Genomic DNA, 25,516 nt, shown 5'->3' on the forward strand with positions numbered 1-25,516 from the left:
GTACTCCTTCCATTGGGCCAAATTGAAGTCTCTGGCAAACCGATTCTGGCCCCTGGGCCTTATGTTTGACACCACTGATTTAGAGATGACCATAGACTCTTCTCTCTGTGATACACACCATCCAGTTCCATCATCCTTATGTGGATTTATTACTGTACTTTTTGGCTTGTTATTATTTTGACAGATGGGGTGTCTGCATTTCTCTGTCTCATTCTAATTTGATATCATCAAATCGTTCACTTTTAGATAGACATGACATCATTAGAGGACAAAAAGCGTGACAGTGTCTGTGTTCATACCAGACCCATTAGTTGTAAGATGACATAAGATTTAGTCAGTCTTTTGTTTACGTCGCTGATGTAACTGTTAAAAGATGTTGCCTAGTTTCTTGTATTTATTTTAGACAGTGAAAAATTCCAGATTTTTTTTATCCCGGGGGATAAAGAAAGTGAAAAGTCCTTTATAAAAGCCTATTGTTGGAGGAAACTGTGCCGGTAGCTTGAAACCATTTGATGTGGGCCTGTGGGAGGGTGGATGGGTTATGTGTTGATGGGCTGTGTCTCCTAAAGATAGTGCTAAACAGCAGCTCCCAGACTAAGCAGGCTTTACAAAGCAACGGAAAATCCCCTAATGCACAGCCCAGATGTCTGATGGCTGCAGACCGTGAAGAAAACTTCTGTGACACAGTACATAAAAGAATGGAGCAGAGGAGAGAAAAGTGGAGTAGAGCAGCACTTTGAACACATTTCTGGTTGGTAGCAGAATAAAAGGCACTGATATTTGCCAGACAAACTTAGATTATTATAGCTGGTCTGTATGGGGCACTGTGAAACAATGGCTGTCCTTGAGAGCTGGAGAGTTATACATGAGATCACATTCAGTGTTTCAACAGATTTAGACTTTATTTATTGTGTGGGATGGATTTTGGGGGGGGTTCTAATTGAATTATTAAATACTCCTGTTTATAATTTTGTCTTCTGCAAATATTTCATTTGCCAAGTACTTTGACACAAATAACTGAGCAGCTGCTCTCTAATAAGTCTGTCATCCTCCGGATGAACTCCTGCATCCTGCAAATGTTGGCAGTAGTCTTCATTTTGCTTTGCAGCCTCATAACAGCACATGACCAGCTCTTCACCTGCTGCAAGGTTCTGGATAAATGATGTTAAAGCTTGCAAAAGATCTCTAAAGCAGAGCAATAGATACCGTCACCAGCTGCAGTCTAGCACATTGACCACTGATCAAGATCTTCTGTGAACGATATCAAATGATATTTTAGCTTGTTGGTGGTGATGGATCTTGTAAAACAAGAGTGAGGAAAATTTACTATTAGTAAATCAATTTAGGATGTTGCTGTTTAAAGAAAGCAAAAACAAATGTCTCAACCTCTGAGTTTATTTGCTGTGTTTGACCAGCGAGAGAGTGGGGGAATAGGTGGATTGCTCAGGAAACATTACTAAAAGAGACTCATATCTTACATCTTCAGAAGACTTTTATTCCGTGACCCACACGTAGATGTAGAGTGCTATTTTATGTTATTAAAACAAGTTTAAAATCCTTGCATAAGAAAACCTGGAACCATTAAAAGTTTGGCCCATTTGGCATATTTGTTGGAGAAAGATATGCAGTTGTTTAGTACAAAAATGAATACTAATTGTTTCAGGCCTACACTTATGGGGAGAAGCAGAAAAGCTAAAATAAGCAGCATGGTTTTTGTTATGGCTTTCAAAGAGAAGATAAAGTCTTCCCTTACCCAGCATTAAAGCAGGCTGCTGTGACTCTAAACACAAGCAGTGATGGTAATGAACACTGAGTTTAAAAGTGGAACAGACACAGATTATCTCCCTGCCCTTCATAATTCCTACAGATTGCACCATCAGATGTAGGACACAGTTCAGACACTCACTTCTTCATTGCAAGTGTGTTTAAGCCTCGCTGGTCTAATTTTTAACATGAATTCCTCACCTGCTTTATTTGAACTTTAGGAGTTAAAATGCTGATACAACTTATTTGAAACATAACATAATGTAATCCTACAACAAGTCTCTGTATGAGTGCTAAGCAGAGACAGAAAATCATATAAAATGTTATAATGGCATCACTGTGAGCTGCTTCAGGGTGATTTGTTGAAGAAGGCTTTTTTCCTCTCGTTATTTGAGTCACATTTACCTCCGAATTCTTTCCTTAGTTTATTCCTTTTCTGGGAACATGGGGTGTGCTTGTTGGTGAGAAAATGTTATAATTTGCTTGTACTCCTCCCCAAGTTAACCATAAAAAAGACCCACCCAAACAAGATTGGAGACAGCGGTTGTGCTCAGCTTTGCTCTGTAATTCACATCTGAGGGAAACTTGTCATATGTGTATATGTGCAGTAGGGTTGTAGACCTACGTGTGTATATGTGTGGCAAAAGTTTGTCCTGGTATTTAGAGGGGTGACAGAGTTCCATGTTGGAGTGAAAAAACATTGGTCTCCATGTGTCTAAGGGTAAATATGTGTGCTGATTTTCTCATGTCTCAATGAGACAAGGTGGAATCTAGAAGAAGCAGACGGATGCCTGTAGGCAGATTCAGCCTGATCGTGTAGTGAAACATTGTGATGGTTACACTCTGATACCGTCAAGTCGAGGTTTAGGAGCGGATTATAAGAAAGCCCAGTCTTGATCACATGACTAACAGCTTTTGGTCATGACATGTTCACTAGCGACCAGCTCATTCAAATATTTAGGGGAAAGTAAAGGCACCAGCATGGCTCTGTTAGTTCTGTATAGAGATTTGCAGACCATCATTTACATGGGGGAGAGAATCAAAAACAAGCAGTCTGTGGACTAGTCTTGAACATGCTCATGCTGCTGTTGTTCCTCTAGCTCACGTCCAACAATTTGCACTTTTTGTTTTTCCAGTTCAGGTTCGCTGGGGTGTGTCCCAGCTGTCATAGAGCAGGTGGTGGGGTACAGCCTATCAGACTGGTCTCTAGTCTCCCGCAGGGAAGACACTGTCAGATAACCATTCATACTCACATTCACATCTATGGTCAATTTAGGTGACCAGTGCATTGTTTTTTTAAAAAAAACAAAAACAAACCTGTGACGTTAAAATGCATTCATATTTATGCTTACCAGTCTGCCTAACTGGAGCATTTCAGCCAGCAGAAACTGCAATGAGATCCTTGCCCACTCCTATATGATAATTGCAGTTGTCCAATCTGAACCTAGTAAAAGCATTAGGGACTTCTTGTCTTCTGTCTTTAAATATGAGATTGAAAAATGGTTCTAAAAACCAAGATGAGATGGATTATTGTTTAAATTTCAGTGGGGTATATATCGGGGGGGTCATCAGTATAAAATTGATTAACAATATTATGTTAAAAATAAAATCAAGAAGCAGTATATAGAGTGAAATCATAATTTTTCTCAAAATTGAAATTTTAAACGTATTCTTCCATTCGAGTTAGCCTTCAACCCTGTCTGTGTTTTTGGTTAGGACTGGTGTTGAGGTGTCTGCAGATGGGTGTGCATTGCTGGTGGCTTGTGATCACGTCATCACATGATCACATTGAAATAATACATGTCACCATGATTATTTTAGCAACATTAATCATTAAATGATAATTTATTTGAAAGTCAGGCCATGGAGTAGTCATCAGCAAAGATCAGCATCCTACTCCATTTTTCTCTTCAGCTCTTCTCCATCTCCTCCTCCTCTTTTTTTCCTGTCTGATTCTCCCATTTCCTGGCAGCCCTTAGGATGGACCCCTTTGGAAGGAGATCACACGACTGCAGGTCAGACCAGTTTAGCCACACTTCCTTTCACAGCTGGGCAGACAGAAAGATGGATGATGGGAGGAAGTGAGAGAGGATGTAAAGGGAGTCGCATTATTACACCTGCAGATTTATGTACTGCCCAATGTCTCACTTTAATCCCTTATTTAAATTTTTATCTGTTTTTAAAACGGGCAGATAACCTGATCAAACAGAAATCTGATTCAGCTTCAGCGCTCCTATAAATAACATTTCTGGGAGGCTATTATGACCCATAACGTTCTCTAATCTCTGTCCTGTGTGTCATTTAAATCCTCCTAAATCAGAGTGGAACAGATGGATCAGCCAGCCCTTTATCTCAGCTAACACGCTCCAACTGATTGATTTTCTTTCTCTTCTCTTCTCTTCTCTTCTCTTCTCTTCTCTTCTCTTCTCTTCTCTTCTCTTCTCTTCTGATATTTATAAACCTAGGTTAGGAAAACGGGTCTCTTCTGGGCTTTTTGCTGAATAAACTCGCCCTCTGTGTCAGTCCTGACTATACAACTTCACAGTGAATCATGAGCATGTTGAATGATTAGATTACTCTTTGTTTGTGTAGTGTGTAATGTTTTACTATTGGAAGGGAAATTGAAACCCACAATGCCAGTCTGACACTGGCATTGGGACTGGCATTGTGGTGGACACAGTAATAATATTTATGCGTTTCCCTGTGGTGTTTGCTCAAAGAAAGGTTCTGCCTATGCCTCTATTCACTGTCTGAAACACATTTGTGAAGAAGCCATTTGCCACTTTTGCTTTGCAATAGTGACAAAAATATCTTGACATAAATTGATATTTACTACAAAATGCAAAATGTGATGTTACTGGCACTGACCAGGGTATAATCATTCATAAATATGAATCTAAAGATCAACTTTCTTTGACTCAGGACTAGTTCAGTTTCTTTGTAGTGGGGTTTTAATGCACTTCTGATCTACAATAAGTGTGCATATCAGTAGGCTACACCCCTAAGCAGACAGCAGCAGCAGGTGAAAGAAACCAAAGCCATGTGGACACAGTTGCCAGCAGAACAGATTTTAACCACCTGAAAGACATTAATATTGGTTTATATGTATATGTTTTATTTATGGTTTCACCACTTTACCTGTTCTTCCTGACAAGGAAGCAAAGTGGTTACACTCCAGAGTTCACTAACAGTAATTTTACCTTTCAAAACACAGGAGTCCTTTGTTTACTGAGGCAGCAGTTGGTAACCAACTGTAAACTTAAAAATCACTGTTTTTGCCAGCAGTTTGGTGGCTTTAAAGAGAGATTTCTTTATTAGCTTTATGGCCCACGTTGTTGTTTTCTCAAAGTTAATAAGCGTTGTTGTCTGCTGTCAGTCATGTAGTTTTAACATCAAAATATAACTTCAAGCTTTAAGTCATTCACATGTGTTATTACTGCACAGTGTCTCCCTCCTTGCTGTTGCACAGTGACTGATGGTGAAATGAGTGGTGAGCTGCACAAAATAACAATTTACTGAAGAAACACTTGATGTATTGCAGCATTAAATTATATTGATATAAATAATGTATGATTCTGCACGCACTGACCTATTTTTAGTGACCCAGCTTTACCTGCTACTTCGCTTGTAATTAGGTCATCTCATGTGGTTTATTGCTGCTATGTTATTGTACCAATGATATGTTGACATGTGTCAGCCAGACTTAGGACTCATTTAGCAGAACGTTTAAAGCTTCTTATCCTATATTTAAAAAAAATATATCATGAGGGTTTAGCAACTTTTTTTATCATTCTGTTTTATCAAACATTGTTAATCACTGCTTAAATCAATAAGTTCATGTTTGTTTGATCTTTGATCCTTTTGCCTGCATGTATCGCTGCAGAGGGTTGTGTAAAATCTTCCATATGTATTAGACTGGATCGATTATGTGAAGGTCATAATTCACACCAAGTCTGCATGAATTAAAACATTTATTAACACAATTCCTGGAAATATAATCAGTATAGTAATTTAAGATTAAGTACACTTAATACTATACTTAATACTAAGGTCAGTTTTTAAAAAAAAAAGGAGGACATGAAATACACAAAACTGTGTAATTTTATTAGTTTATTTCTAAATGAGGTCAAAAATGAACAGCGTCCTCCAGAAATTAATTTAACGTAGAACAAGAAACTTCAGTTGCGTAGTTGGACAGTTCAAGCTTGCTGTAAAAGCGACTCAGTGACCATAAACCTCGATAGTACCCAGTTTAACAAAAGGAATAAACATGTTCATATCCTACTACAAAACCATGGTTGGTTTCGATACCTAATCCTTCTACCACCCACCCATATACTGTAAATATATCTTGCTAACCAAGGTGATAACACTCCACCTTCTGGTTCAAATTAGGTCACTTCTGGCTCCAAACAAAACAGGATATCAGAAAGCAATGGGTGGTGTCACTGTGGCTTCTTCTTTTGTTATACAGGCTGTTTTGGAAAACACGAGCACAGTTCAGTCTGTCTGTAAATATATTCCCATATTCCCATCTCACTCTTTCCACACATACACACTGTGTTTTTCTCCACCCGATTAGTCCCCAGACACTTCACCAGCATAATGTCTAATACACTATTAAAAAATACCTGCACATCTTGTCATTATGGTGGTAGACCCTGTCACCTCCCATCTGGGTGGACCTGGCTGGGATTTCCGATACACCCCTCCCATCTCGTAAAGTATTGTCCACCAGAAACTATTGCACATCTGAGTTAAGTGGGCAGCTCGCTGTGTCGACCCATGCAGTACGAGATGGAGGCCCCGTCTCAGACAAAGACCTCCAATTGATGTCTAAACAATGGTGCTGGCACACAGCAGCCTCCTGATTGAGGGCAGGGAGGACACAATAGGTCTTTTACTGTAGCACCAGGGGAGGAGTTGCTAGCATGTTAGCTTAGCTGCTTAGAGACATTATTGTGAACCTGAACATTCAATCTCCATGTGCATGGAGGTTTAACTGGTGGTTTTAATATTTGCTCTTGTCTTTAAATGTCAGAATTTCTTTTATAATTAGTGTAACTGAAAAGTAACATAATGATGGGCCATGTTGGCTGAGAATAAACAAATTATATTATGCATGGTCAGCAAAAATTAGTTTTGAATATCTTAGAGTCACAAAGCAGCTACAAAATCCCATGAATGCCTTCAGTTTGCTGTGGTTTTTTTTTTTTAATGTTTTTATCTAACCTTGTTCTGGTTGATCCTCTTTCAGGATACAGGAGTGTTGTATGTCATTGCCACCTATGACATTGTGTCAGTCAGTCTAAACACAGGAATGAGCTAATCTGAGTGTGTGCCTTGCTGAATTACATTCTTAGAATTTTCTGTTCTCTTGTTTCCTGTTTTCTTAGTACTTGTGCTTCTTTGGGTCTAGAGATATGTCCATAAACCAGTATTTAGTTTCTATTTCCATGGGACACTGCAACTGATGAAAGATAAATCTAATCTGATGGAAACTTTTCCATTTTTTTTTTTTAATAGAGCCATTTCCTGCACTGGAAGGTTGGTTTGCGATCATCTTGAATCCAAATGTCACACAGAGGCCATTTTATAGCGCATAAAATAGATTAACGGGGCCAAGGCTTATCTCCTTTTAAATATGCTGATAAACAAAATGAGAGTCTTGGACACCCATCAGCAATTTCGGATGGTGCTCAAAGACTTTTATATTGACAAATGTGTTCATGTGCAGCAATATTGAAGTGTTGAGGACTACTTAACCTCTCTCATCGTCTGACTCAGCAGTCATAATATGCTTTTAGGGTTGTTTGCGAATGCAGCAGCAGAGGTTTGGCAGCTGTGGAGAAAGAGACCATTCTTCTGTGGAGAGAAACTGGCATCCTAGTCCATTTTGGAGAGGAAGGAAGTCAGGCAGGCGGCCTCAGGGAGAGGGAAAAGCCAGGAGAGCGAGAGAAAGATTGTGTGGGTGAAAGAAAAGGGCACAGAAAGTTAAAGCGCGGGAAAGGTAGCCAGTTTAAACTAGCTGTTTGGCAGCTAGTTTAAAAAAGAAGAAGAAAAAACCTAATTTACTCCTGTGGCTGGATATGCTCCCATCCATTAGTGAATATGGTCAGCGGTTCATCCCAAAGGTGTGGGATGTGGATGAGGGAAAACCTCAGACCTGTTGGGTGCTTCCACAGAAATCTGGGAATGTCTCTTCAGAAAACTTAGAAAAGCATACTATATACAAAGACTCCCCCCAAATACACTACGATATCTATTAATAGTCCTTTGCTGGTTCTTGCCAAACACATTGATTTAACCCAACCCTTCTCCATAAGTCATCAGTTATTATTTAAACACCTTCCTTATTGATATTAACCTCCATAACAACAGATACATTCAAAGCAACGTCTAACACAGAGCACGTTAATAACATCTGCAGCATGATATTGTAACATGCAAATAAAGCAAACATTGCACAGATGGGAAACCTTAAGCCGGTGTCACAGCTTGTTTATATTTCAGCATCATATAAACTTTTTATTTTAATGTTTAGCTAGAGATAAAGTACAGGTCCATAGCAGTGATAAATCAAAGTACAAGTGCTTTGATACTGAACCACTTTTTTATGAGATTATAAATAGACTGTTTATCCAGTTATTGAGGGTAACTGTTCACGTTCCCCTTTGAATTTGCTGCGTGAATAAATAAATCTCAAACACTAAATGCCTTTCTGCTATTGTAATTGGTGAAAATTTATTCTGTAGAGGTCTAAAAGGTGGTGTGACTGATTTGTGAAAGGGCGACGTTGACAAGTGTTGCAATTGTGTCAGCATTGTGATTCTGCAGTGTTGTGATTATAATGCTTTTTGTGGTTTCTGGTGTCTGATATTAGACTATACAGAACTCTAGAGTAATACAGTAAATGAGCTGTATAAAAAATATGATAAGAATCATATCTTGTTGTCTTTTAAATGCATGAAAGCTATACATTTTGAATAGTAAAGGCATTGCATTGCAGTTTTGTTTTTTGTTTTTTTTTAACATATGTTTCCAAAAAAAGGCTTTGTAAATCAATGAAAATCACTGAAATCATTGCCAGACTATGAATCTAATCTTGTTGGTTGTGATTATGAATAACAAATAATTTTTTTATATTCTTCAGGTTTGAGAAGGGGAGGATCTACACCTACATCGGCGAGGTGGTGGTGTCTGTCAACCCTTACCGTGCCATGAACATATACGGCCGGGACGTCATAGAACAGTACAAGGGCCGTGAGCTCTACGAGAGGCCGCCACACCTGTTTGCCATTGCTGATGCTGCTTACAAAGCCATGAAGAGGAGGAACAAAGACACTTGCATTGTCATCTCAGGTATCACAAGAAGCCCCCCTGCACAGACCAGACAAAAGACACCTTTATATCTACAAAGCATTTGTTGAAACTCTTTTTGTGCTGTTGACTTCACACATTGTCTTCTGATGACTCAGATGTTTTGTCTTCTCAATTCAGCTGAAAATGATGATAGACACTTCACTGTGACTTTGTCTAAAACAAGTGTTTCATGTGGTCACAAGCTGGGTGAGTGCAGAGAGGATGAAGCACCACTTAGTGGTCAGAGAGGGAAATGAGACCCTCAGATCCTGAGATCATGCCATGAGTGCATTCTGTCGTGTGGGTCAGGCAAATATTATTTGTAAAATAAAAAAATAATAATGTTGGAATTAAATAGTTTTATGCATAACATGAATATAAAACAAAAACTGCAGCTTGGGATTTGTTTATGGGTCTTAGTCACCAGCATGGACGTTTCAACTTGTGTCTGTTTAAAATATTCAGCTTTTTAAACCACTTGCATTCTGTTGGTTAAATTTGCAGAGCATGCAACACACCACAAAATTATAGATGCCAACATGATTTATGGTTATTTAAAAAAAAACAGCTATTAAACTGTTTTGTTTTGTGTTTTGTTTCAGGGGAAAGTGGAGCAGGAAAAACAGAAGCCAGCAAGTATATAATGCAATACATTGCTGCTATTACCAATCCTAATCAGAGGGCTGAAGTTGAAAGGTGAGCAGCTCTTATGGACACTGTTAGTACATAAACACATGGTGAATATTACCAGAAAGGAAGTTGTTTCCTTGTGAACTCCAGTTGTTATGCATCACCACTTCTGTGGGCAGAAAGCTTATCACATAATCAGTATGTTATGATTATTGAACAAAAACAACCAGGCACGGATGTTTTAATAGAATGTGTAAATGGTGTCATAACACATTTCTGAGTAAACAGGATTTAACTCTTCATTCGTTGTGTCAGTCACAGTGCAATGATGACTACTCGCAGGTCTTATCCCAGGTTTTGTAGCTAAAAATAAGTCAGTCTTTAATTTTAGGAGCGAATCAGCAAGTGGTCAGAAGCTTTTAGATCATAGTGGAATATAGTTACAGCTCAGCTAGGCTTAGTCAGAGCCACTGATAAGTGGAGAGGTGTGAGCTGTTCCTGTGCAAACAGAAGTCGTTGCATCACATTACAGTGGGATTTTATTTCAGTCTCTTAAAATGATCTAGATAATAAAAAAATAGAGCAGCTTTGATGCAAAGTCCACCAAATGTAGGTCAAGGGAAAAGGCTGAAAAAGGCTTGAAGGTTTAGGTGGTGAATACAAAGTGCTGACAAATGCGGAGACACTAAAACTTTATGCACGAATAGACATTTTGAAATCCATAAAATTCTTTGTTCGCAGAGCAAAGTTTAGAATTGTGCTTTCTATTTATCGCTGAGGTTACAGCAGCTGGTGGTTACTACATTACATTTCAGTACAGGATGGTATGATTAGCCAATGCTTTAAAACCCTCGAGTATTGAAGAGTATAATATTTGATTATATAAAGAATATTTAGAAAATAACAAATAGTAGATGGGTAAAAGGAGTTTGACTGCGTACTCACACACTAATTATATTCTATAGGAAATGTATGTGGACAGGATGTGCTTCGTTTGTATACAGTCTTTATCAAAAAGGCACTAAAGTATGTTACTGTGTTCACATCAGTGTTTAAAGTTGTTGGTTGTGTTTATGTATGTCCCATATAAATTACCTGTTTATCTCTCGATCCACATACTAGACTGTATGAGTCACTGTTTTTAAATTGGCTGAACTTGGCGGCTGTTTGTCCTCCTTTTAAGTTGACTTCTTTTTAACTGGCTATCCCCCGCAAACAGATGATTTGACAGCAGGTGGGCGGGACTTTTGTGTTCACAGCTGAAGCTTTTAGCTTGAAATGACCATATGTGTCATATCTGCTTTCACTTCTGTCATATAGATTCAAGCACAGACAAAAAGACAGTTTGAAACAGAGTTTATTTTTTTGTTTTAGCAGCTTTTGTCTCACGCGGGTTTGCGTTGGACAGAGTTGGAAAGTATAAATATTTTGTTATAGTACTCGGTACGGTATTTTAAGTTTTTTTTTTTTTTCCCCAACAATATTTTACTCCCTCAACTTTTACTCCCCACATCTTTTTTTAATACTCTTTACATTTTTAAAACGGGCTAATTACTTTAGGTTTAACACTTAATATTTCAACAGTAAAATGTAAAATAATCCTGTTGGTGTATCCATCACAAGATACATCAACAAAAAACCTTATTTATGCATTATTTATAGAACGGTATTCAGTGGGTTACAGTGGGCCTGAACGATCCATTGATATGTTTTAATTGATATGTTTACTGAGAGATGGTAAATGATGTAAGAAAGGCAGGTCAGGAGAAGAAGGCGGCAGGTTATATTTAAAGGTATAGACTGCTCAGTGACATTTGATAAACTGAAAATTTCAAGCTTACATGTAATGTCCTCAGTTATTTTAGGGCTTGCTAATATTGGATCTGTGCACGATGCGCTGTTGATGTCATGTGTTTTGTTTTTCATATTGTGAAACATCCTGTAAACCAAATTAAAGTATACTAACTTTATTTTTTATTTAAAGGTTGTGTGAAAATACTCAGCAGTTTAACATAGGTTAGTCCAGTTTAAGCAGGTTTAAGCAGGTTAATTTGCATTACCGGTGCCTTTTCCTTTGTTTTTCTCTGTTTGTGTCCTGCACAAGCTTCAGGCTGTGTGGATTCATTAGAATGAGAATTTAGGTTGAAACAAACTTTGTATTCTCTCGTATTAATATTATTTTATTAGTATATTAGTATAACACGAGGTTCAGATGGCTTGAAAATGCCCTCAAAGAGCTACTTTTTACTTAGAGTACATTTCAGAGCCTGTACTTTTACACTTTTAGTTTGAGTAAAAAGTGTTTTTTGACACAACTATCTGAGCTTCTGCTTAAGTGAAGAACGTCTGTACTTATATTACCTCTGACTTATACACACACAAACATCAGCTGTTGAAATAATGGCTACATCACCATGGTAACTAATATACATACGAGGTCCTCTATAATCAGCCACTTAACTTCTAATATCATGATGCCGTCCCACAGAGTAAAGAACATGTTGCTGAAATCAAACTGCGTGTTGGAGGCCTTCGGCAATGCCAAAACCAACCGTAATGACAACTCCAGCCGCTTTGGCAAATACATGGACATTAATTTTGACTTCAAGGGAGATCCCATCGGAGGCCATATTAACAACTACCTGCTGGAGAAGGTATGCATTGCTTTGTTTAGTGCATGACGATCCTAAAATATTTTAAGTACATGTGCAAAAGTTTTCAGCATTAAAATGAAGGTGCCTGGAGTTTGTTACAGTAGATGTCGAGCACGTTGTTCCAAGCTTGCCCCGGGCGGTCTCTGTCTGTTCTTTCTGTTTGTGTAATTCCAGAGTGACTGCCTGACATCCTAACCTACCATATTATTTTTATATGTTTATAAAGCAAAATCATGCAGTGACAGTTACAGATTTGTTTTTTCTTGGTTGACAAGGCTTCGAGCATTATGTGACACACGTTTTGTTCATTTTCCAAACAGTCCAGGGTAATTTTCCAGCAGGAAGGCGAGAGGAGCTTTCATTCGTTCTACCAGGTAAATATGTGTGCACCTGTGTTTATTTGCATGTAATCATTAGGTTTGTTTGTTAAAGGTTCCCTGTGCATGCACATATGGATTCACATGAATGCAAATGCAGTGGTGTCTCATTAATCCGGTGATCAACAGTGGGCAGTAGCGCAACAATAAACACTACTGTGTGCAATCAAAGTAAACTGCAACCTAGTAAACACTGATGAAAACAGTCTGTAAACAGGTTAGTTGGACCTTGAAGTCTGACAACACATTTTGGCAGCGAAATCTGGATGAGAACACAATTTTAGTTTATTTTTAGAAAAGCTCCACAGGGTCCCTTTTTAATATGCAAAATACAGACTCAGCAGCAGGATTCTGAATCCTTGCAGCATTTCTGAGTCAAAAGACCTTTTGTTCCCAAATGTGGGAGGATAGTGAGTTGAGGTTGTTTGATGTTGAATTTATTTGTTTATTTATTAGGAACCCCCGTTGGCTGTAACACAGAGCACAGCTAGTCTTCCTGGAGTCAGTTTTAAAAATATACATAAACATGTTTCAAAACAACACTAATATTCTGCTAATATCAAAGAGCACAGAAACAATAGTGACAATCTGTGTTGGTGCGTGCTCAAACATCCAGGTAAAGAAATTCCGGAAATTAAATAGTTGCAATACTCATTGAGATAAACTCCACAACCGTTGCCGTAGTGACTTCTCAAATGAAACTCTTTGTTTGTTTGATGTTTGGCAACCTGTTTCAGATACTCAAACACTTTTCTTATCACAAAACAAATGTGGCCTAGATTTCATAATACCTTTGTGCATATATAACAAAAGCAATGGCTTTAAGTTATCGGTAAGCCCAGATCATTGTTTATGCATCTCGTGCAAATTGGTAGAGTAGGAGCACTGCACAACTAGTCCGACTGCCCTGTTCTGCACTCTAGGTTGTGTTATATGTTTTTGTTTGTTTGTTTATTGCTTGCTGAGCATGAGGAGCATACTAATAGGTCTGCTATTTGAACCAGAAAAGCAAACTTTATAAAAACATTTTTAGTTAAGGGTATCATTTAGACAACTTCCAGCACTCGGGGGGGAAAAATTCCACGGAGTAAACATCTTTTCTTTTTCTTTTTACTTTTCCTAAATGGCTTAAATTAAGATTGGCATGCTAATGGCTCAGGCTGCAGCATATTTCTGTTCTATATGAGTAAACATGTCCAAAGTTTCAGTCAACAGCATTAAAAACAACAAAGTCTGTCTTTTCTTTGTTATCCTTCACTAGCTGCTCAGAGGAGCTCCAGATTCCCTTTTACGCTCGCTTCACATCCAGAAGGACCCAAAAGCTTACAATTTCATCAAAGTTGGAGGCCAGCTTAAGGTAATCTAGGCAATTTATATACATTGCAATTCACATATGAACTTTGTTGTGGTTTTGTTTTTAAAAAATTAAACTATTAAGATGTGTTTATAGAACTGGCAAAGCATGAAAAAACCCCTAAAAGAATGTCAGCGTGACAGTAAGTTTGTTTGCACTGGGATAAATACAATCAAGCACACGACTTGCAGATGTGTCTTTCCTGACCACAGTTTACAAGTTTTTTTGAAACAAACCACGCAACTCCCATATTTGGAGCACAAGTGGAAAAAATAATTTCATTGATTAATAATTCAAAGTCACGGTGCATTAAATTCACTGTGGTCTCTTGAGATATGTTTTAATTTAGACTTCTGCTGTGTGTTGCCGTCTTTGCCTGAGCTTAATGAGTAGGAACAAACCCACTTGACAGCAACAAATTGCCTGACGTCATGGAACAAAACACCAGCACACAGCCGAGGTGGCGGTTTGTACACTGTCCGCCTCAACGACTCCTGTTTTTATAGGAAAGCGTCTCGGCTAAGAGCTGGTTTGTTATTTAATTAACACGCGATATCCTGATTCGATTGATTAGAAGAGAAAGGATAAAGCACAGACTTAACAGAAAAACATTGTATACTAACATCTGTGTTTGTTCCATTGAACCATTAAAGGGGATAAATGTTGAAAAGATGTTACTCAGGCTTTGCTGATTGTTTCCTGTTTCCTTCCAGTTATTTGTTTTGATCCGCTTCCAATGTCTCTTCTTCTTCTCTCCAGTCTTGCATCAACGATGGTGCTGATTTCAAAGCTGTAGCTGATGCCATGAAAGTGATCGGTTTCACAGGGGATGAGATTCAGACTGTTTACAAGATCCTGGCAACCATCCTGCATCTGGTAATGCCCAATGCTTATTTCTTTTGCCAGCTGTGTCCCAGTGTATGTCTGTGAAGGTTCTCAGTCATCCAGGTCATGGAAAGTTCTCTTAGAACTGAAGAAGCTTCTTGGATGAGAGGTGAAGCATCTTCAAGAAACTTAAAGAAGTCCAGACGCTTTTCTTTCCAAGCTCCTCAGATGTCCCAGAGTACAAACTCTTATTACTTTTATTATTACTATATTACTTGGGACAAATCAGAAGAATTTTTAAATGCCCAGCCCCATTACTAAAGCGACCCCTAATATTGGCCTCTGGGGTTGGCAGGAGGTTGTCTGAGTCCTGCGGATCTTGCAGGCGCTCCATCAGATTGGGATCTGTGGAGTTTTGAAGGATGGGTCAAGACTTGGGGCCTTTATGGTGTTCCTAAATAAAATCCCTAGTGTAGTGGGGTGCACTGTACTGCTGTGGGAGGCCAGTCCAGTCAGGGAGAGGTTCCTTAAGGCTACATCAATGTTCAAGTGGGTGGTATGTGAGTTAGACGTGAATACACGGAGCCAAGAATTCCCCTGAAGATTGATAAGGAACGAGACGATGAGTTATTCAGTGCACCTGTCAGTGGTTTTGTTGATGTGGCTGATTTGTGCGAAGTGAATGAGAATTTTTATTTATTTATTTTTGTTACTGTATATAGTGTTTGTCGCATAATCAGATCATGTTGTTTATGCTTTGTTTTATGATTTTTATGTCTGTTTATTCAAAGCAAATTCCTGAAAATTATTTCAGTTTAGTGGTCGTTAAAAGACGAGCACCACAACATTATTAAAGTTTATTTGCGTTAAGCAGAATATGTTCTTCATTTAAGTTACATTTCTCACGTAGTGTAGAAGGTTTACTTTAGTATTTCATGCCATAAATACTAAGCCATTGTCTTTGTTCTATATTTTAGGGGAATTTGACATTTGGAGTGGACGGTGATGTGACCCTGATAGAGAACAGAAAGCTGGTGTCTGTGCTCAGGGAGCTGCTGTCCACCAAGGAGGAAAACGTGGAGAAGGCGCTGCTTTATCGCACGGTAGCCACGGGACGGGATGTCATCGAAAAACAGCACACGACACAAGAAGCCAACTACGGGCGGGACGCGCTAGCCAAGGTTATTGCTGTGAATACTCGATATGTTCACCTGTAGGGCTGTGTGTATTTTGCTCAGTGCTTGGTGTTATTTCTACTGCTGTTCACACTGATTCACACTTGCGTGAGTCACAATGTTATGACTCGAGACAGAGGCTGGAGACTGTGGAGGATGTAATGTATGTGGGCAATTGCAGGACCAGCACTGTGGGTTGTGACTCACATATTTTGACATTTAGCTTCTGTAACTGTTAATTGCACACTGGGTGATCTTGTGCCCATGAGCAAGGCACTTGCTCACCAGCAAGCTGCCAAGGAGTCCAAAACAAACAATCACGCTGAGATTTTGCTGTCCACAGGCCATGTATGAGCGCTTGTTCTGCTGGATTGTGAGTCGCATCAATGACGTCATTGAGGTGAGGAACTATGACGCCAAAATCCACGGGAAAAACACTGTCATCGGGGTTCTGGACATCTATGGATTTGAGATTTTCCAGAACAACAGGTTTGTATAATAAAGGATAATTAAATAAAATATTTTAAAAAAGGAAAATTTCCGATACATTTGTCTTTGTATGTGGTTGTAAAACACGACAAGGATTACAACTCTCACCTTATGTTTATTAATATGTGCGGTTGCATTAATAAGCAGATATTTGCATTTAATGTTACTATTCTTTATGCTGCAGCTTTGAACAGTTCTGCATCAACTACTGTAATGAAAAGCTGCAGCAGCTCTTCATCCAGCTGGTGCTAAAGCAGGAACAGGAGGAGTATCAGAGGGAAGGCATCCCCTGGAAACACGTAAGAAGGAAATACTCTAACTTTTCAGTGATCGTTAACATGTTTTGTGAAGTAGTTTTCATTTAAGATCCTTTCATACATCATCATATGGTATTTAATTTGCCTGCTTGTATATTTTCATTTCATTATGGTTACTTTTACTCCTTTGTTTCCTTTATTAGATTGATTACTTCAATAACCAGATCATTGTTGACCTGGTGGAACAGCAGCATAAGGGCATCTTTGCTGTGCTGGATGAAGCCTGTATGAATGTGGGCAAAGTCACTGATGAGGTTTTTCTGCAAGGACTCAATACCAAGCTGGCCAAGCATGCCCACTACACCAGCCGCAAGGTAGGGAAAATGAAGTGCGCTGTGCTGTTTCTATCTTCTTCCTCTTTTTTTGAACTCAGCTGCGATACGCAGCAGCTTCTTCTCCTTTAAATGGGTCAGAAGTCTGATTGCTGTCTGGCTTTCAGTAATCCAAATATGTTTTAGACTGTGATTTCAGCAACTTTTTGACATTTTATTGACAAATATTAAACAAAATAGCACATTAATCAATCTAAAAAAACAAGCTGGCTGTAATCTTCATTTCAATCCAGAACAATATGTACAGGGTATATTTCTGCAGCACAGTTTAATCAAATATTTTTTTCATAATTTCCTGCTATCCCCTAAAAGTGTGTAGATCCAAAACTAGACACTTCTCAGCAAACCTTGATGTAAAAAATCAAGGCCGTTATGTGCTTCTAATGAGGCATTGTGTGGCTATAGTAACCTGAGAACAGCAGAGGGCAGATTACGCTGTGCAGCAGCGATTAGTGCTTGGGGAAAGAGACTGAACATGATCCCGTTAGCTTTAATAATCAGCCAGGCTTACAGTGTAATTCACTCTAATGGTCTGTGCAGACCACTAGACTAAACATAAGCCAATTTAATTTGCAAACATCCATGCTTTCTCCGGGAGATCAGATGACTTACAATAAGGTTAAGGTGACTTGCCGTCATAGATCTGGGTTGCGTGTATGTAGCTTTTTTTAGTGCTGTTTAACATGTAAAAGGTTGTCTGGAGCAGCTGATAGTGTTCAAATCCAGGAGGTGTTTTTATTTTTAGGGCTGCAGTTTTCTGTGTGGACACAAGGGGGCATCAGCTGTCAGTGAAAGAGCTTGTTGGAGTCTGACTCAACACTTTGCACAAGTGATGTCACTGGCAGCCAATGAGAGTTTGTGGAGCTGGTGCTTTGCTGTGTTGGTATAAGTAGTGGAGAATGCGTATTTACAAATGCATGAGGGGAGCCATGCAGAGAAAAAGAGGAAGAAAAGGAGAGAGGAGGGAGAGGGTGATACAGTGAAAATGAATGATGACAGGTGGTAGGTAAACATCTCTGTATATTTCTGGGCAGCATACTGTGGATCAAAATACTTATAGCAACAGGCTACAAAGTAAGTCACTGTGTCAAAACTGTTGAAAGGCTGCATAGTCCCATGTGATGTGAAGAAAGAATAGTGAACGGTAGGCAGTGAACCCTGCAGTTCATGTTATAGTTCAAAGTGAATGAAGTGCACTGTGACATAGAAACTGTGAATAAAGCCAGGATGAGTCAAGATCAGGTAAAGATTGTACTGTGGGGTGTATTCCTCTTACCCTCTTATCATCTTGGAGTCAGTATTCCCCTCGCCATCACTCTTCTGCTACACTCCGACCTCCTCCTACTGCTGGTAGCAGACTTCTGACTTTGAAAGGCATGTGAAATAGTGGGTTTGAATGTAAAGTGATCCAGCTGTTACTTCCTGGAACCAATATTGGCATGAATAAATATTATCCAGAGACTTTCCTCCTGCAGTGTCTGGACTACTGTACAATGTGGAGGCTGTTAATGTTGCCAGGCAGTATTACCATAATGAGTGAATTGTAGGGGCCTTTAGTCGATCTCTGGGGCATTTTGGGGGGAATAGACAGTGTGTATTACCATTTAGATGAACATTTTTTCAAAAGTTAATTTGTCCAGAGTCCACAAAAGATGAGCTTTCCAAGTAACATTGAATGCAGAGAAGATGATCTTTGAATGATCTGAAACAAAACACCAGCAGTTAAATCAAATGTGCTGCTTTATTGCAAGAGCATGAAAGTGGATAAACTGAAATGTAGCTAGTGTCTTCTCCTTTTTACCCCTCATCCATAAAAGGCTGATGGGGTATTGTGGCAGCGTGAACGAGGTAACTCGAGAACGAGGCAAAGTACATTTTAAAATTCATACTGTTGGTGTACCTAAAAAAAAAAATCTCAGAAGTTCAAATCTCACTCACCTTGACCTCAAGATCAGAGGTCAAGTTTTTTTGAAATCTTGTGAATGCAATAACTTGAAACCAAAACAATGTGGGATTTTGAAATTGGTACCATAGCTATATGCACTAGGAGGCTGAGAGGTAACACCAGCAGCCGCCAGTATTTTTAACATATATAAGTATAAACACTGCTGTTATATACAACCCTTCACAATCTGATAGTAAGCAGCACCCTCAAGTGTATTTCTACAGCTTTCCACCTGTCCTCAGTTAAAGTTTGATGTACCCTATAGAAAAACAGCAAATGAACAACAATAATGACATGGAAACAAGTGTAAAAGTGCTTTTTGTTTATAACATATTTAAAGCTTCAAGCCTGTCTGATCCAGTCTCTTGTCATACTGTATATATTTTTAGTTTTTTTGCCTGGGGGCTCGCAGTGCTTTCCCCAGTACCAAATGAAACAGCAGCAAAGAGACAGACAGGACATCTCACTGCATCTCAGTCTTATTTGCTTTTTGTGACATCCAGGTAAAGTTTTGATCTAAAAGGCGGAGAAGGCTACATGCATGATATGTGCAGAATGGTTTTCCTTTCACTTAATGACCTTTAAAGATTTTTTTTTAATCGGTTATTCCTCATTTGTTAGAATTGTTCACAAATGATGTATGTCTTGTAGACCTGTGTTCTTATTGAGTCTATGTTTTATGTAAATGTAGTACTGAAATTAAAATAGGAGACTTGGAAAAAGAAAACATGCACATCAAAACAAAATGCCACTTTGCTATATGAAGGATGAAAAATGCACACTAGGATTGTCACTTCACTTCATTCTGGTGTTGGCCTGATGTGTCCTGTTCTGAATGTCTGTGAAGGTTCTCAGTCATCCAGGTCATCGTAGTCTAAGGAGCTTGGACGCTCCAGATGCTTTTCTTTCCAAGCTCCTTAGACTCCTCTTCTAATGTTTTTCTCTGTTATTTGTTTATTTATGCAGTGCAGATGTCAGAGTAATGTTGCGTTAACCTGATCTTTATTTCCTCTTTAGTACACAAGAATTTTATAACTGTTACACTGAATGTTTGTCCTATTCGGCCACTCTATGGATTATTTAAATAACGTAGATTGCGTTAGAGTCTAGGGTTGCCAACGCTGTCACCGTCATCATGCCTATGCATCTTAGTGTTAAATTATTTTTATCTATAACTATACATATATTCTATTTATGGAACTGTTTTTTGGTGTTTGACAAATGTAAAATTAATTTATGACTTGGTATAGATATGCTTTTTTTTGTTTTGTTTATTAGCCAAAGCTTTATCTTATGTGTAGAATGCACTCTACCTGCCTGAATAGATCTGTTTTACTGAAAATCAATAGATATAAACAAATAGAGATAGATGTATTTGCTGCATATCAAATTATTTAGCTTTAGTTTAGAATTTATTTTAGAATTCCACTTTTATATGATGACACTCAGTAACCTAAATTTTAAATGAAGTGGAGGCTTCATGTCTAGTTTGGTACTGACTGATGTTGGAGCTGGTGGGTGGCTGGATACACACACTTAAACCTAAAGTGTTAAATACCTGTATTATCGAAAAACACTGACAAATTTGCTCACAGTTTTTAGGTCATGTGTTGTCTTGGCAGTTAAGGAGCTGTGATATGCAAACTACTGTACATTTTACTCCTGATTGATTGATTGATTGATTGATTGATTGTTTGTTTTTTGTTTTTGTTGTCACACTGGCAACTTCTTTGACATGGTGTGTGACATCACAAACCCACAGTTGTTTTTCATAAACTCTTATAGAGTAAAAAAAAACAACCCAAAACTAACCCATGAGAATTTCCTTAGTATGTCAGGTATGGAAGTATAGAAGTTAAATAGTGTTGCCATTGCTGACACAGGGTCACTGAAAAAAAACAGCCAGCAAGAGAGAAACTGTATATTAGTGTGGCCTCAAAACAGACACCCTAACCTACATTCATATGCAAATTAGTTCTTGGGAAAGTTTTAAAAGGTTTAAGGCTTTGAGCATTCAAGGAGAACACGAGCTCTGCAGCCTTGAAAGTATAACAGAAGCACTCTCACCTCATAGCTCAAAGCTCCTCAAGTTGGCAAGATGAAAGTGTGAAGATGTAGGGAGACAGAGGGAAGAGGAAAGGGAAAGTGAGGTGCAATGTGAGAGACTGGGAGTTGTTATGTGAGGGGAAGTGAGATGTGCACATTCCGCGAGAGAAATGAAAGGGGTGAGGCACAGTTTTTTGAAAACAAGAGCTAGGTATTATTGTATTCTTTCCCTCTCCCATCAAAATAGATTCCATGAGCACATAGACACATGAGCACACATATGACACTAGATTACCTACCCATCGGTAAAAGACAAGGAAGATCAGACATCTGAGTAACAAAAGAACCAGATAATTATCAAAATGGCTTAAAGGTTGTGCTAAAAGAGAGGGAACATTGCTTTCAAACAAGCTGCAGCTTCCAGAGTTGAAAAATGAAACCAGCACCAAGACTGCAGTTCCTTGAATGACCACTTGAGGCTGGCCCTACAAGATGCCTTTCGTATTATTTCAATATATAATTATCTGATATGTAATGTGACATAGTGCACAGTACAGCCTGTTGCTAGCCTTAGCCGATCATTTAGGGTGGAGCCCTAAATGATCTAAATATGGTAGCTCTAAATGAAACAAACGTCCAGACGGTGATGGCCAGTGTGCTGCAGTCGAGGCTTCCTCGTTGGCTGAGTACGTCTGTGATATTTATATTTATTTGGTGGCTTGAGAAAAAACTCAAAAATAATATTTGTGAGTAGTTACTGGATGTGTAAAAATAAGCGATTGTGTTTGCCTCTATTCAAAATGAAGATGTCATCTGTTGCTTTATAAAGAAAAGGCAAGTCCAAGGTCAACTGAGCAACTCTGTTTTCCATGCGAAGGATATGAATGTATTTGTGTGTTTATATAACTGCAACACCACAAGGGATTTGAACTTATTTAAACTGCACTCATGATGCAGTTAAAGTGTGGGCTTTCAGCTTTAATTCAAGGCCATGTTCAAAAGTAAGTAAACCAACATACAGTACTTTTGAGTTTAAGCTTATTTTTATTACTTTAAACGCTGAACCTTTGCTATCAATAAACTCACAGACATCAGCAGATGCTGGATTTCATTCCACTGAGATGTGTTGTCAGGCATTGCTTAGTGCTGCTTGTGTGTGGTTGTTTGGGCATTAAGTGTTGTCTTCAGTAAGTGAAAGGCATTCTCAGCTGGGCTGAGGTCAGAAGAGTGAGCCATTTGAAAACTGTTTTGTTGCCTTTAGCAGGTCTAAGCTCTCTTTTCTGGTCTGTTTTTGATACGACTATGAAAGCTCACTCCTTTCAATTTAGCATTTCTCAGTATAGACAGTATAGATATTTATTTTGCGTCTTTTATCAGCCATCATGTCATCAATAAACACCAGTGATGCAGCTTCATTTCCAACTATACATACCTGCATTATGCATAAAGATGCTTTAGTTATTCAGGTTACTGTCAGACAAAATAACAGAAAGACTTGTAGGTATAACTCAATGTAACTCATTAGAATTACTTCATAATGATCGTAAATAACAAAAGCACTACAGTGTAAAATTAGATAAAGCAGTTTGAACTAATGCATCATGAAGGAAGGTTCACTGCTGTATAAAAATCCATTACCTTTCACTGGTTATTTTACTAATAAACTGCTTGCTGAGTGTATACGAAATGTAAACCATTTCTACTTCAGTGTGCAGTAGTCGCATGAGAGCCTCAAAAGCTGATGAGATGGAAATGAGACATACAGAGCAAGAGATTGAGTCGGAGATCAATTCCAGGAAATGTTCACGTAACACGATCTACCGTAATGTTCTCACTCTGCTTCCAGGACTGAATGATGCTACGCTGTCGTCTGGCTTCAGCTCACAAAATGTGACGCACAAATACGTACGCTCTGCAGTGTTCGTTCATTTGCTACATACTACATGTGGACATTAAATTTGGCACTCCGTTGTCAAAGTAAGAAGAGAGAGCATTCCTAAACCGTTCTTTCAGGTCTCCATATGTCATGTTGCGTTGGAGTCTGCTGATCTGAATTTCTTTTCATTTGCTTCCAGGCTTCTCAGCCTTGTTATGAATTAATCAGGCAGTTTTGATGCATGGGAGCTGCGGGCTTGTTTACACAGAATTCTCACCTAAAGGGAAGCGCTTGAATCTGATGCGAGTGATACATCAGTCAGATTTTTGCTTTTGGCGCCATAAAATCCAGCTGTCTCCAGTTTTTTGTATCAGCCTGTGTGTGCTTGACTCAACACTTTAATCACACTGAAATCTAACTAGTTTCATAAATTTAATGACTCATTGCTAACAAACTGCGTAGCTATCTACACGCCTCGTCGCCTTTTTACTTGATTTTTTGTCTTCTTGCACCACAAACACTGTGAAATGTGAAAGCCTTATTGTTTAAATATTTCTTTTCCATTTCAGTCTGCACAGTATGTTTGTAGGCTCACAGTTACACAACAATTTAAACACTTGCTGTAAAGTTGTAGACATTGATTGGCCTTTTCAGTTTTTACTGCAAGTGATTGGGCCTGACCCTGATTACAAAACAGAAAACCACAAACAGTAGAGAACAGTAGAGACCAGCTATAGAATAAGATGTCAAATCTGTGGTAGCTTATTGTGTGTTATGTCTGAGTGTTTACCACTGATTTGAATATTGTTTGTTAGGGAGTTGTATTCGTGCTTGCGTGTGTATAACCTTAACATCTTTGCTAACAATTGGGTGAATGGATTATCTTTATGTTTCTTCCCTCGTAACACAGATATTTTATTTGCCTGTAATATTTTAAATAAATAACTTCTATAGTCAGCTGCCACTCCAGTAAGTCTCTCTTAGTGGGACTGATGGTAGCTGCTGATGAGCTCAGCCTAGCAGCACACAAACATGCTGGAGGTTCTAATTAGACCCAGCAGCCCGCAGCAGAGTTCCAGAGAAGAACAAGGACTGCTCTTACTAGTTGCAGCCAAACCAGCGGGATTAGAAATTGCCTGAACATCCTTTCAGAAAAAGCAGCTGATTGACTTCAAGACCACCAAAAAAAGTGGGCTGATTGTTTGCTGGTAATGAGCCTTCCAAAGAAGAACTGTAAATTAATTGACGATGAGAGAGATCAATGGTGCTACGTAACATGAATCGTCTACCGACCTCATTTTTACTTTTACCTCCATGTCTCTGATGCCTAGGGTAACCTTTATTGGTTGGTCAGTTATTGCTCTTTAGCAGATGTCCAAATATAGCTTCAAATCCAATGCTTCCTTTACTATAGTTTATTTTGTGTCTATCTCGTGTACATATACACCATTCTGCAAATAGACACTAAAATGCACCAAAGGCAATAAGAGTTAGACTTCCATAATGCACTAGTGGGTTTGGCAGTGTCAGCATCTCTTATGTCATTGCTTTGTTTGTCCCGGCTGAAGCTTTACTGTTTTGCTTCAGTTTCACTGCTCAGGCAGCTGTTTTTGTAATTTAATGTGTGCTACTACCCAACCATTTACAAGCACACAGAGTTAGTTGTTCAACATAGAGCAGAATTTGATAGCTAAAGATTCAGAGATTCCCCTCAGGAGAAGACCTGAAAGGAAAGGAGAGCGAATATCTCGTTTGCTCTGTATCTGCTGGATTTTTGTCTGATTTTGTTTGTAGCTCCCAAGTGGCCCCAAAAAAAAATCTGGTATTGCAGGTGTAAAGATTTTCAACAGGAACCACTGTGATTTGGGCTGCTGCAAACAGACATTTTAGTCTTAAAGTATTATTGTTATACTTGATTCATTAAATTGAATAACATCAGCTTCATTTTCTAATCTATAATTTGCTAAAGCAACCACATGTTTGGTAGCATTTTGCAGTAAAATATCAGTTTTTCCTTTTTTTATTAGCTTTTAAATCTTTCGTTATTTCACTTTATATATTTCAATTTTCTCTCATCTGCTTTCACTGCTTTCTTTTTTTACCTTTCACATAGATCGCAGCATCGCAGCACGTGGCATGCTATGGCGCAGCATACTAATGGGATGTACATGAGTATATGCTTGTGTATGTGTGTCCTCTGCCTTCTGCTACATGTATGAGTGCACATGGTGTGCTAAGTGGTAAAGCTTTTATGGGCCATGTGTTGGTGATGCTAATCACTGAGATGCTGGTCATTAGTCCCAGGGATGCACAAGGTCAGCTGTAGCAGTCAGGATGCACACAGGCAGCTAACTGATGCCTCTGAGAGGA

At 38.7% G+C, this 25,516-nt stretch overlaps 1 protein-coding gene across 2 annotated transcripts in view; it reads left to right on the forward strand.

Annotated features, from left to right (window-relative positions):
* Positions 1 to 25,516, forward strand: part of myo1d (myosin 1D) — a 113,520-nt gene that overhangs the window by 10,750 nt on the left and 77,254 nt on the right. For both annotated transcript variants that reach the window (XM_031759343.2, XM_031759345.2), the window contains exons 2-11: positions 8,918 to 9,126; positions 9,729 to 9,822; positions 12,245 to 12,410; positions 12,731 to 12,784; positions 14,049 to 14,144; positions 14,901 to 15,017; positions 15,944 to 16,147; positions 16,485 to 16,630; positions 16,815 to 16,929; positions 17,091 to 17,261. In XM_031759343.2, coding sequence (XP_031615203.1) covers positions 8,918 to 9,126; positions 9,729 to 9,822; positions 12,245 to 12,410; positions 12,731 to 12,784; positions 14,049 to 14,144; positions 14,901 to 15,017; positions 15,944 to 16,147; positions 16,485 to 16,630; positions 16,815 to 16,929; positions 17,091 to 17,261 — 1,372 coding nt within the window. The remainder of the gene's footprint in view (positions 1 to 8,917; positions 9,127 to 9,728; positions 9,823 to 12,244; positions 12,411 to 12,730; positions 12,785 to 14,048; positions 14,145 to 14,900; positions 15,018 to 15,943; positions 16,148 to 16,484; positions 16,631 to 16,814; positions 16,930 to 17,090; positions 17,262 to 25,516) is intronic.

The sequence above is a fragment of the Oreochromis aureus genome, linkage group 8 (genome assembly GCF_013358895.1).
Source record: "Oreochromis aureus strain Israel breed Guangdong linkage group 8, ZZ_aureus, whole genome shotgun sequence".
In the NCBI taxonomy this organism is placed as follows: Eukaryota; Metazoa; Chordata; class Actinopteri; order Cichliformes; family Cichlidae; genus Oreochromis; species Oreochromis aureus.